The sequence below is a fragment of the Balaenoptera musculus genome, chromosome 20 (genome assembly GCF_009873245.2).
Source record: "Balaenoptera musculus isolate JJ_BM4_2016_0621 chromosome 20, mBalMus1.pri.v3, whole genome shotgun sequence".
Lineage (NCBI taxonomy): Eukaryota > Metazoa > Chordata > Mammalia > Artiodactyla > Balaenopteridae > Balaenoptera > Balaenoptera musculus.
This window is the reverse complement of record NC_045804.1, coordinates 23,966,854-23,979,569: the sequence shown is the minus strand read 5'-3', so window position 1 is coordinate 23,979,569 and position 12,716 is coordinate 23,966,854. Positions and strand designations below refer to the sequence as shown.

At 42.4% G+C, this 12,716-nt stretch overlaps 2 protein-coding genes across 2 annotated transcripts; one reads left to right on the top strand and one right to left on the bottom strand.

Annotated features, from left to right (window-relative positions):
- Positions 1 to 2,819: 2,819 nt before the first annotated feature.
- Positions 2,820 to 6,901, bottom strand: TOB1 (transducer of ERBB2, 1). Its single transcript, XM_036837490.1, has 2 exons — positions 6,626 to 6,901; positions 2,820 to 4,783 (listed from the first exon to the last, which is right to left on the bottom strand). Exon 2 carries the CDS (start codon positions 4,638 to 4,640, stop codon positions 3,606 to 3,608), a length of 1,035 nt encoding a protein of 344 aa, XP_036693385.1. The 5' UTR covers positions 4,641 to 4,783; positions 6,626 to 6,901; the 3' UTR covers positions 2,820 to 3,605.
- Positions 6,110 to 6,598, top strand: LOC118886686 (proline-rich protein HaeIII subfamily 1-like). The gene has a single exon (XM_036836756.1). The coding sequence runs from the start codon at positions 6,110 to 6,112 to the stop codon at positions 6,596 to 6,598; it is 489 nt and encodes a 162-aa protein (XP_036692651.1).
- Positions 6,902 to 12,716: the final 5,815 nt, after the last annotated feature.

The following is a 12,716-nucleotide window of genomic DNA, read 5'->3' as shown; positions in this document are numbered from 1 at the left end:
ATATTGGTCCTAGGTCCTTTATTCCGTAGGTCCGCCAGGGAATTCCTGGTCCTAGGTCCTTTAAACATGAAGATATATTCCTGTGGGAGTTCCCTGGTGGTCTAGTGGTTAGGATTTGGAAGCAGTGGCCCAGGTTCAGTCCCTGGTCGGGGAACTGAGATCCCACAAGCCGTGTGGAACAGTCAAAAATATATATAATAAAAAAAAAAACATAATTAAGAAAAAAACCCAATGATGTCTTCCTAATATAACAAAAGAACTAAAAAACTCTGATCTAAAGTGACCTCCTGGGCCAAATTGATTAAGCATCAGCTGATTGACACACTATAATGGGTTTTATTAAGCAAAGGCAATTTTACATCCTTGTCTTCTAATAAGGTTTTTCCCCTCTTATCTGATCTTGTACTAGAGTATTGTTATCCTGCCTCTGACAAATGCATGTATTCTAGGCAAGCAAGGAAATATATTTGATGTGCCATACCTATGCTATTTTCTGTTTGTGTAGGAAGGTCTCCAAACAGCATTTTACTTCATTGGTTTAAGTTATGTGCAAAAAGAGGTACAGTTGACCCTTGAACAATATGGGCTTGAACTGTGTGGGTCCACTTATATGTGGATTTTTTTCAGTAGCAAATACTATAATGCTACATGATCTGTGGTTGGTTGAATCCTCAATGCAGAACCGCAGGTATGGAGGGCTGACTATAAGTTACACATGGATTTTCAGCTGGGTGGACGGTGGGTGCCCCTCCTAACCCCCGTGCTGTTCAAGGCTCAACTGTACTTTATTTTCTCTGACTTATTTTAAAATAACTTAAGTCCTGAAGATTTGTTAGATTAAATCTCTCAGTTAAAATGTGGGTACATACAAGAATGATATTAACACCAATACACATTAGAAAAACACTTCAAATTCAGGGCAACTTTAGTTTCACCTTCAAAAACTAAGTTAATCACAGTAAATAGTGTTATCTTTAAGGAGGCATTTTGACTGAAGGTCTACATTTGCCATCTAATATAGGTTAAAGTTATTCAAAGGAGATTTAACAATACACCTGATTTTAGAAGATGGGAAACAAAGGGACACCAGGATAGGGCCATTCAGAAGCTGCCATAGTATCTATAGGTATAGAAGACAAAAAAATGGAAAAGAACCTTTAAGATAACTAACTCATCAAAATTGTAAACTAAAAGTCTCCACACAGAGGGTCAAAAGTGTGATGGCAGTGGGGGAAAAAAGACTTGGGACTAAGATGTAAACTTTTCTAAGGTTTTCTAAGGGGTGCTAGGAAACCAATCAAGATAAAATTGAGTTAACTTTTTCAGCACCAAACCAACATATGTACCAATATTTAATTTCCCTAAGATTTTTTTTGCCAGTACACACATCCCCAAGATCTGATATTCATACTTACATTAAGCTCAATTATTTAAAATCTGAATATATGTATTAGTGTTCCAGATTGTTACAAATTCTATTGTGTATCTATTGGCCAGTTGCCTTCTGAGTTTTAGAAAAAGTTAACTTGAGCCTTTCTTCATTTATAAAAAGGCAGTTTTCTTCCAGTTAAGCCTATGATAACTTCACCCAGAAGTTTCTAGTAGAAACTAGTGCTTAAAACCATTACTCTGTTCTTACAGCTATTCAAACTTCGTGATCACAAAAGCACATAATTGATAGCATAGGCAGACCAATTTCTGCCGGTTCCAGTCGCTATCCCAATACTTCTTCATAACCTCATTCTGTCCACTAAAGGACAAAGGCCTCACCATGGAGCTGACAGAACAGCTTAGCTCTGTTATTTCCAGTGCTTGTTTCCTTAAAACTTTTTATTGCTCTAAACCGAGAGGGTAACAGACAAAAGGCTTTTGTAGACTGGTGTCCAAAAAACTCATTTGAGACCAAATTTATTTCACAAGTAACCCAGACAGTGCTGGTTTCTTACTAAAAAAGCAGAGAAAGTTATTCTTCCAATTCAAGACAATTTTCTCCCCAATGCGATGTCAACACTGTTATCAATGGACATCTAAACAGTGAAATGACTCATTATTTTAGTTTAAAAATAGTCTCACCCTTCCAACTCATCAGTTACAAAAAAAACCTCCATCCTTAAGGAGCCACCACAATTTGACAGATTATGACTAATCTTTGACATCCCAAACCAGCAGGTTGGCTATCTGCTTGTAAAAACAAAACCAACACAAAAACTGTGTGTCAACTTTTTTGCTAGGAAAATGCACACAAATACTAATATAAATACCTGTCCAATCTTGAATAGATTTTAATCGTCAATTCTCCAGCTACCTACAATGACTAAACTCAGTGTAAGGATTAGTAAAAACAGACCTAAATCTTCTTTTTAAATAGTTAGGTCAGCTGCTTCGTCAAGCAAGTTTTCTGAGCTATTCATCTCCCATGCAGAAATAGAAAACTGATCCAATGGTTTCTTTCTCCATATACATTTCAAATAAATCCTCTCAGTTTACATGAGTGAATTTCATTTTATCACCTGACTCTGTCTTAGATGTCAGCATGACACATTTTAATAGGGTTGACTCGCCTTAGCATACCACCCCCATAGTGGGGAGACAAGATGTGGATGAACAGAGTTAGTTGCTAAACACAATAAAGCCGTCCCAAGCAGGCTTTAGGACAACTTTTTACGGGGCAAACTATTATCTGTGCACTAGTGGAGCAACAGCTTTCCATTATTCCTTTGTGATTCAATGAGTCAGATCTTTCTGCCTTATCAGCATTTACAACATCATAATTCCAGAATTATATCTTTGGCAAAGGCTTAAAAACAAAGACCACGATAAACATTCTTAATTTTAAAGAATTTTAATACAAACTTAATATAAACTATTTCAGTCCCTCTTAACATGTAAGACACTGACTCAAAATACTTTTATACCGTTTTTTTCAAGTATTGCACAATATAGGTACAAAATTAATATTTACGATTACATTTTCTTCCATAATATATAGCAAAAATCTTTAAACCTTTAACAGAAAATACATTTTTTTGAAAAAGCAAATATTCGTACATTTTAATTCCACCACTAAAGGAATATCCTGTACACAATTTAGAATAGTTGATGTCTTTAAGATGGATATTTTACAATTTCAGTAAAAAAAATACAACATGAAGCTGCTGCTGTCACAGATCACTGTAGTAAAAAGATATAAATGCAATACCATGTCGTAGAAACAATATATATATCCTCTGATATTTTACAAACTTTGTACTAAATTAAATTATACAATTAGAAAAGACCAATAAACCCACTTATTAGTGCCAATTTTTTATAAAAAAAAAAATCAGCCATGTCCTTGCTATATCTTAAATACTGTAAGAGGCCATATCTGAGAGTATACTTTAAAATATACAGTCAGTATAAAATAACTTTGTGCTTGGTTGGCAATGAAAAATGATGCATGTTTTATTTTTGTAACCAAGCTTGAATGTATCCTTACTATAAGCTTAAAAAAAAAAAATCTCAAGGAGGTTATAAAAAAAAAAAAAATCCTCAAGGAGGTTATAAAAAAAAAAAATCCCCCTTGGGTCCGAGCATCTTAACTTGTACATACATCTTTTCTTTTTTTAGTTAGCCATAACAGGCTGGAATTGCTGGTTAGAATACTGCATGTTATTCAAGCTAAAATTCAAGCCATCTACAAAAGACTTCTCGTTGAGGCCTCCATAGGCCGCAAACACATCAAAGGCATTACTGTACTGGAGAGGACTGAGGTTAAGGGGGCTGTCACCTGGGAACATTCCATTGGTACTACTACCTTGACCCTGCATATTAGGAAAAATAAATTCCTTGGCGTTAGGAGAAAGAGCAGAGGTTTTCTGCTGTTGCTGCTGCTGCGGTGGTGGTGACGGCGGTGGCTGGGATGGCTGCTGCTGTTGCCGTGGCTTCTGCTGGCTACCCAGGCCAAGCCCATACAGAGAGTGCACTGAGGAAGAGATGGCTTTCTGCTTCAAGAGGTCATTCACATTCAAGCCGAGGTTGATGGGAGAAGTACGTGCAACCTTGCTGCTTCGGCCACTATTCTTCATTTTGGTAGAGCCGAACTTGGTGGCAGCAAAAGTGGCAGTGGTAAAGGTTAAAGGCTGAGTGGACCGGGGCATGAAGGTAGGGCTTACGGCAGCAGAGTGACCAAAGGGAGGAGATGGAGAGCTGGACACTGATGAGGCTGGGTCACTTATGGGCATAAAAACCTGGGCCTCTGGGTTAAAGCTGTTTTTGATCTCCTTATCCAACTCACATCCATTTTCATTATTATCATCCACATAAAGCACCTTCACTGGTCCCTTTTCACCAATTTGGTAGGAAACCTCAAATGGGTCGATCCAAACACTAAGATCCTGCGGCAGATTGCCACGAACATCATCAATGTCCAAACCACTCTCTTTGGAGGCTTGTTCAATCACTGGGTCCACTTTCTCCCCTACGTGTATACATCTAAACCCTGATCCTTTGTATGGCTTTTCAGGATACCAGTGCCCTTCATATTTCTTCTTAAGAAGTCTTTCAAGCTCTTCACCAAAAATGTTGACACGTCTCCTGGGAAGCTTATTGTACAGATATGAAATAATAAAATTTAGTGCTACTTGGATTTCAAGCTGCATAGCTGCTATGCCACAAAATTAGGTTTGTGTTTCAACTCCCTCCCCAAGACACACAAAAAAGTGTTCAGTTTGTGGCAGAGAAACAAATTTTCATTCAAAGTGCTGGTATTAGTAGATATCCTTCACCTTGAGTGGTCTTGTTCCTTAAAACAAACAAAACAAAAGGAGACATGTCCACATAAGATAAATGTTAAGTCCCACAACCTTTTTTTACCCCCAGAGTAATTTCACTTTTGAAAAAGTCTAATAGGCTAGAAAGTCTGAAAAATATAATCAGCACAAAATATAGGAACTTACAATTGAAAATTATTTATTGAAGATCCAAATCTCAAGGGAAAACCGGATTTTCAGTTAAAACAACATTAAAAAAAAAAAAACCCTATTATTTACTTTCTGTTTCTGAATAGAGTTCTAAGAGGAAAAATATTCCCAGAATATACAGCATATTTCTTCTTTTTCTTCCTGCAGTTCTCAAAATATTTATTGGAAACTAAACTCAGCATACCTCTCTATATACATACACATATATATGTATATATACATGCTAGTTTTAGAAGTTGCTCATACTCTTATTCATCAACTTAGAAGTGAATTCTGTATTTCAGTTCATTTTGGATATATACTGCTTAAATCTAATTCATCATTAAACATTTCAAAATTTGAGAAGTTAGGAAGATTATTTTAATTTCCAAAGTACATGATAGTAAAGTTAAAGGAACTAAATACAAAATGAATTGCCATCCTAGTGAACAACAATTATGAACCAAATTATCCTACACAGTTGCCGTTTTAAATATACTAAGGGCACATAATGTAATACTCAAGCTTCTCTATGCTTTTCTTTTTAATGTGTATTTTTCTAAATCTGAAAATACGTCTTGGGTATCAAGTATAACAAAAGAAACAATTAATTTCAAACTTTACTGATTATTCTGTTTAAAGGGCAGGGTTTCTGAGTTTTATTCTGATTTTCAAAGCCACCTCCCTCCCTCATGGTAAGAGAACAGCCAGAGAGGCATTACGATAAGGTCGACCTTTAAACGTTTGCTGGATCAGCACTGGGTGGGGATAAGAAAAGACCAAGGGCAAACAAGATATTTGCAGATCTATCTGTACACTGAGGTTGATTTTAAAGGACATTAAAAAAAATCAAGTTGGTATTAATCCATGTCTCATTTTCCATATTCGTGGCGACAAAGGGAAAAGAATCCCCGGCTTCCCCCAAACTACACTTTCCAAGCCGAAAGCCCGAGTGCTGGCAAAGGCAGCTGATTAAGCCAAAATGCTTGAAGGTGCAGTCGAGCGAAATTCAGATTCGGCGGAAGGTAGTTTCAAAGCAACGCCTTAAAGACAGGAGCGTGAAGAATTACATAAACAGCCAGTTGGGTCTCATTAGATTTCTGCTCACAGCCCTCGGAGCCTAAGCAAGTCTCCTCCCCCAAGGAGGAGGAGGAGGAAGGCCACGAGAAATGGAAAAGCAACCACTCGGGGCCCGGGGGCCGGACACCGGGCGGGTCGCGGCGCCGGCCGCACCGGGTCAGCCGCTCCCCTCCCCCCGCCGTAACCCGACCTGCCGCTCCCTGCACCCCCCGCGCCCCGAGGCTCCTGGGACCCAGCCAGAGCCCGGGGAGCACCGGATGCCCGGCACCATTTTCGGGCCCGGCGGCCACCGGCCCCGCGGACCCCAGCGTTCCCCTCGAGCTAGCCGCTGCTCCCGGGCGCCCCAATTCCCGATTCCCGTCAGCTCGCCCCCGGCCGCCCTTCCCCGGTCACCCGGCCCGGCTGAGCCCGACGCGCCGGCCGGCCCCACCTCCGGCCCCCGGACGCGCCGGGGCCCCTTGGAGCCGCCTCAGGCCGGGTGTCGGGAGCGGCTCCCCTCCGCGCGCGGGCCTCGACGCCTCCGTCCCGAGCCCCGAAGGCCCGGGGCTCTACGCCGCTGCAGCCCCTCCTCCTCCTGACCCCGCCCGCCGCCCCTCGATACTTACGGGCTGCTAACACCACAGACCCGGCCGCTGGGCGGACAAGGGGCGGCAGGGCGGGGGCACGGGAGGGTAGGCGGCTGCGAGCTGGCCGGGCCGAGGGCACGCCGACGCCGCCGGGCGGAGGTTGCGGAGGACGAGGGCCTCAGGAGCTCGCCCCTTCTGGCTCGGAGTGGCGAGGACGGGGTCAGGCAAGCGCGCTCACTTCTCCACACAGCCCGGTGCCCGGCCCAGCGTCCCCGTAGAGCGCCCACTCCGCGCCGGGCCAGAGCTTCGCTCCTTCTGCCGCGGCGCGCGCCCCGCCTCTCGTTTTATATTCTCCTCCCCGCCCCCATCCCCTCCCGTAGGGATGCGCGCGCCCGCTCCGCGTCACACAGCTCCAGGCGGTGTCACCATTCCCCGCCCTCCCACCCTGCAAAGGAGACCCTGGCCGGCTGGCTCCGCCCCTGCCCTGCCCCCGGACGCCATTGGCCAGGTCCCGCCGGCCCATGTCCTGACGGGCGGCGGAGGGCCGGGTGGACAAGGCCACACCTCTCGGGCTGCAGGGTGGCCAATGAGCTGATGATCTGTAGTCACTGTGGGCGGGATTAAGAGAAGGTTTGGAAAGGGATTGGGGGAGAGGCGTGCCAGTGAGGGCGACAGAAGTGGGTTGGGATGGCTGACTCAAGTCTAGGCAGAGAGCGCCGGGGAGAAGGGGGGAGGGGAGTGAAGCTGGGGGCGAAGCGGCTGGGGAAAACGGGGAGGAGAGCCCAAGACCCCGAGAGGGAGGGGAGAATTTACAAAGAATATCCCACCCGAGTGGGACTGTGGCCGAGGAAGATCCCACTCGTGGACGAGTTACCAAATCGGCCTCCAGTGCACCCAGGAGAGCCTAGAAAAAGGGCGAAGTGTGACGGGGACTCGTGTACCCGATTAATTGAATATTAATCACCTCAAGGGCCTAGGCCAACTGCCATCGGGGGGGGGGGGCAACCGCAGAACCCAAAGCTGCCGTGCCAGGCTGGGGTTGGGGAAGAGACCACCTGGTCACACCTCCCGCCCAGCTGACAGTTTAACTGCCTCCGCTTCCCACATCAGACTTCCCCGTGCGACCCGGCAGCAACTCGGACGTGGGGGTGGCTTGAGACTAAGAAGAATCACATTTTATTCCGAATGTCCCAATCCAGGCCTCCATGCCAAATTGCGTACGTATCGAAGTATATATATGTAAGCATGCGTGTATTTCAAGAGCCTACTTTAACATAAATACACATAATAAACACGGTGCCTTCCTGTATTGTACATTTAAGATCATTTTCAGTTGAAATATGGGCGAGTAAATAGGGATCGGGGAAAGAGAGGGACTCAAAGGGGGCGGGCAAGCGCTCTTTTCCACAACCTGCAGCAGAGAAATACACGAAGTTACACTGGGAGCGGAACCAACCTTCCCTCGCGGCTAAAAATATTACTCACAGGTAGCAACGACGCCTGATTGGCCACGCTTCTCCCTTAGCAACCAGGCGATTGGCTGTCTGGTATCCAGGAGACCGACGTCAAACTCTCTCGGGGAAAAGGGAGAGAAAGTCTAGGGGGAGGGAAGGGTAGGAGGGGGAGAAAGAGGAGCAATGAATGAAACGCCCGTCGCCTGGCCTTCCCCTCTCCCCTTTCCTCTGCACTCAAGGAGTGCTTCCTGGAAAAAACACCAGTTGGGGCGCTGCCTTCCCCTCAAAACGGAGGGGCTGGCACTCTCAACCTGCTATAGGGAAGTTAAACCGCAATTCACCAAGGAGTGGGGTGTTCGCGAAGCCAGCTGTGTAGACCAGTTGTGCTCCTCGGGCACAAACTCGCTTTATGGACGCGAAATCTCGTCGTAGCTTTTTTTCCCCAAACTGACTCTCTTGTCCCCCTCTCCTCCCCTTTTAGAAGAAACCGAACTGAAAAAAGGATATTTATTTCTAAAGTCCCAAAGTGTGTGAGAGGAGGAGGGAAGATGGGTTTGGGAAATAGGCTGAGGGTGGGAGTGGTCAGGTGACCGATTTCTTGTTTATTGTACTAGTTTAGATTCCTAAAACGAAGGCAGCGTTTTTAAAGAACATAGAAGTTTTACTCAAGTTCTGCTTTCCTAGTGTTTGGGTTTTTCAGTTGTAAACGAGGAAGAGTGAGATTTGGTTGTGAAAGTACGGAAGCATTTTAAATTAAAACGCGCCTTCCTCTGCATCAAAAAAATTTATATTATTCGTTCAGTATTGTCTTCTTTTTGCTCATTTGTATTTTTTTTGTTTTCTATAATGAATATTAATTCCATTTGTTTTTTAAAAATGAGTTATTTTTAAAATTTTATATTTAGTTGAGCGCAGAAATTGCAAGAAGATAGGATATTTTGGGAATGGTTTACCCAGAAGAACACTTGATTTTTCGTGTGCTCCAGAGCATAATTTCTCTTACCATTAGACAAGTAATATTACTGTACCAAACATCCAGAATTGTAGGACCAAGAATCGGCCATGTGTCTTGATTTGTAATTTGGAAAATATATCACTATAATTAGAGGAGCATATTATGCTTGTCTGAGATTAATATGTCTAACTAAAGATAGATGAATTGTAATTTTGTAAAGTTTATCTATACTTTTCAAGAATTCTCTAAAGGGAAGACAGAGATTCTCTTTTCTGAATGCCCCCAATCTATAATCCCAGGTTTAAAATTTGAGAGCAGTCAAATATTGATTAAATAGGTATTGATTAAATATTAGTAGTGGTAAATAGAATTTTTAAATCAGAAATTTAGATATAAAACATTTATGAGTTATTGCTGCTCAGCTCAAGGGTATGAGAGGGTTTCAAACCAAATATAAATACAACACACACACAGTGAGGCCCTGTGGCACACAGGAAAAAGTACTGAAGAGCAGATATTGGGAAATCTGAATTTCACCCATTTCTCAGCTTTTAGTTCTCTCATCTATAAATATTTATTGGATTAATCTCTTAACTCTTTCAATTAAAAAATTCCATATTTAAAACTCAATGCCCCTAAAATAAACAGTGTAGTTCTTTTTCAAATATAGATTGCAAATAAACAGAAAACCAGATTCATATCCTTCCATCCTTGCTAGTCACAAGGTATAAAATTCCCTTTATTCAAGTTTTGCCCTTTAAAGGACCCTTTATATGACCTATTGCTATTTAACATTTACTTTAGAATTGTGCAGGGGAGTAGACTGATAAATGGATATTTAAATTTATGGAGGAAAAAAAGAATTTGATATTAAGCTCCAGGTGGTATCACAACCAACAGGTATTCCTCTCTCTGGCCAAGTGATAGTCACTGAAAATCACAGCCCTTCCCTTTCACATCATTGCATTCCAATTTCTGGAGTGGTGCTTTACAATAAAGGTAATGGTTGTTTGGTAAATGAATAAATTCCATGGAATTCCCTGGTAGTCCAGTGGTTAGGACTCCGTGCTTTCACTGCTGGGGCCCGGGTTCAGTCCCTGGTGGGGGAACTAGGATCCCGCAGCCCGTGGTGCAGGAAAAAGAAAAAAAGAGAGAGAGAGAGAGAGAAGTTCCAACAGTTCTTGAAAGTGTCCTGAATTATTACCTCATTCACACATATAAACACACACACACAGCTCACCTTGATTTCTGAGAGAGATGTGTCCTAAACTTTCTAATTCTCATTCTGCTTCCTTGTAAACTGAGACAAGATTATGGAAGAATCACCATCACATGATCTGTATTTACTAAGGCTCATTTCACTTCTAGGGAACCAACTTTTTTTTGAAAATTAGGCAACATACAAATGTAATGTTGTTCTTATCATTATGGTTATTCATTTCTTTTAGATAGTCATGCAACATAAACCATAGCATGCACCTTTAAAAAATTATGAATAAGGAACAATTAAAAACTAATCATTAGTTATTAAAAGCCAAGTATACCAATTCTTTACGAAACATTTCTCAAAGGAAAGCACGCACTTATGACTTAGGGAACCTCAGTGTGGTTTCTCATATGGATTAGTAGAGGAAGGCCATACATCCTCTGAGAGATGGGAACACACACATTTGTAATTACAAGATAACTAGATAACATTGAACAAACCCATTTATCTTTGGAACAGGCAATTTCACTGAAGCAACTTGGTCTGATAGGAGAATGTCTTCTTATAACTTGCTCTCTCCCTATTATCTTGATGAACAAAAATGCAAACAAAATTTTGAAATTTCTTTCCATTAGCCAAGAATGAGGATTTTGATCTCACCCAGAGATTATAGTTGCAAATCCTAGGAGTGATACAGTGTTCACAACATTTTAAGTACAAAGAACATTTATTTAAAGTCTCCGTGAGCCAATGTTATCACTTTAAATATATGAATTCTGGATTTCATCCATTGCACACTATGTTAAGGAAAACTGAAAATGCTCTATTGTAATGATACATAAATTTAAAGCATAGATTGCATCTGTTATTATGCAGCTCTGCTTAAAATAGAAATATATACATAATTCTATTTTATAAAATAGATATTATGGTCCTGCAATTCTGGAGATATATATATATATATATATAGGGAGAGAGAGCGAGAGAGAGAGAGAGAAATACACACACACACACACACACACACACAACTGTAGCAGACACTGTTGCTAGCTCACCCATTTCCCATGCCCTCTCCCCTTCCTCTTGTCTGCCTGACTAAAGAGGCTATAAGAGCTAAATACGTACCTTCCCAGCCTTCATTGTAGTAGGAGTGGCATCGTGACACTGTTTTGCCAATGAGACATAAACAGGCATCAGCTGGGAAAACAATCAGGCCTTACCGGGAGCAGATTCATCTAATAGAAATTTCTCCAGTGATGGAAAGATGCTATATCTGTGCTGTGCAGTATGGTAGCCCCAATTCACATGTAGCTATTGAGCACTTGAAAAGTGGCCAGTGTGACTGAGGAACTGAAGCTTTTATTTTATTTAGTTTAAATTAAATGTAAATTTAAATAACCACATGTGGCCAGTGGCTCCTGAATTGGACAGCAGGGATCTGGAGGCCTTTTTTTTTTTTTTTTAATTTATTTATTTATGTATTTTTGGCTCCATTGTGTCTTCGTTGCTGCGCGCGGGCTTTCTCTAGTTGCGGCAAGCGGGGGCTACTCTTTGTTGCGGTGCGCGGGCTTCTCTCTGCGGTGGCTTCTCTTGTTGTGGAACACGGGCTCTAGGCGCATGGGCTTCAGTAGTTGTAGCACATGGGCTCAGTAGTTGTGGCTCGCGGGCTCTAGAGCACCAGCTCAGTAGTTGTGGCTCACAGGCTTAGTTGCTCCGTGGCATGTGGGATCTTCCCAGAACAGGACTCGAACCCGTGTCCCCTGCATTGGCAGGCGATTCTTAACCACCACGCCACCAGGGAAGTCCTGGAGGCCTCTTTACTTACATGAGTAGCATTTGGGCTGGGATGACCCAAAGGCTAGGCTCAGTTGGCACTGTTGATTGGAGCATCTACACATGGCCTCTGAACTCTCTCTGTGGCTTGGGCTTCTCATAGCCCGGCAGCTGGTTCTGAAACGAAGCATCCCAAGAGAGAGTTTCTGGAGAGCGAACATTCCAAGAAAGCCACGTGGAAGCTGCATGACCTTTTATGAACCAGCCTCAGAAGTTATAAAGCACCACTATTGCTATAGTCTATTGGTTGAGGTAATCATAAGCCTGCCTAGATTCAAGAAGAAAGCACATAGATCCTTACCTCTCAAGGGAGGAATGTCAAATAATTTGGGATCTTTTTTAAAATCATCACTGGGACACTTTCACCTTTTCCCTGCCTTAACATGCGTCTAATGGCAGGAGTTGAAGCAGCCTTCTTTATAAGCATGAAGAGAATGCAAGATAGTCATAGAGATAAGGGCTCTGACCAAACCTAGTAACTGCCTGGGTTAGGTCTACTTTTTAATCCACGTTAAATGATTCATGACTTACAGCTGAACATATTCTCAACAAAAATACCAATTTAACATCTTTTAAGGAAACCTGAACTTGTTTCTTAAAAAACAAATGTTTTCGAGTCTAAAATATCAGGGTTTCTCTCTCATTATAAAACCTGGAAATGCTCATTGTAGAAAATTTGGA

Coding starts and splice junctions, on each gene's coding strand:
- TOB1 (XM_036837490.1), bottom strand. CDS start 4,640: ATGCAGCTTGAAATCCAAGTAGCACTAAATTTTATTATTTCATATCTG.
- LOC118886686 (XM_036836756.1), top strand. CDS start 6,110: ATGGAAAAGCAACCACTCGGGGCCCGGGGGCCGGACACCGGGCGGGTC.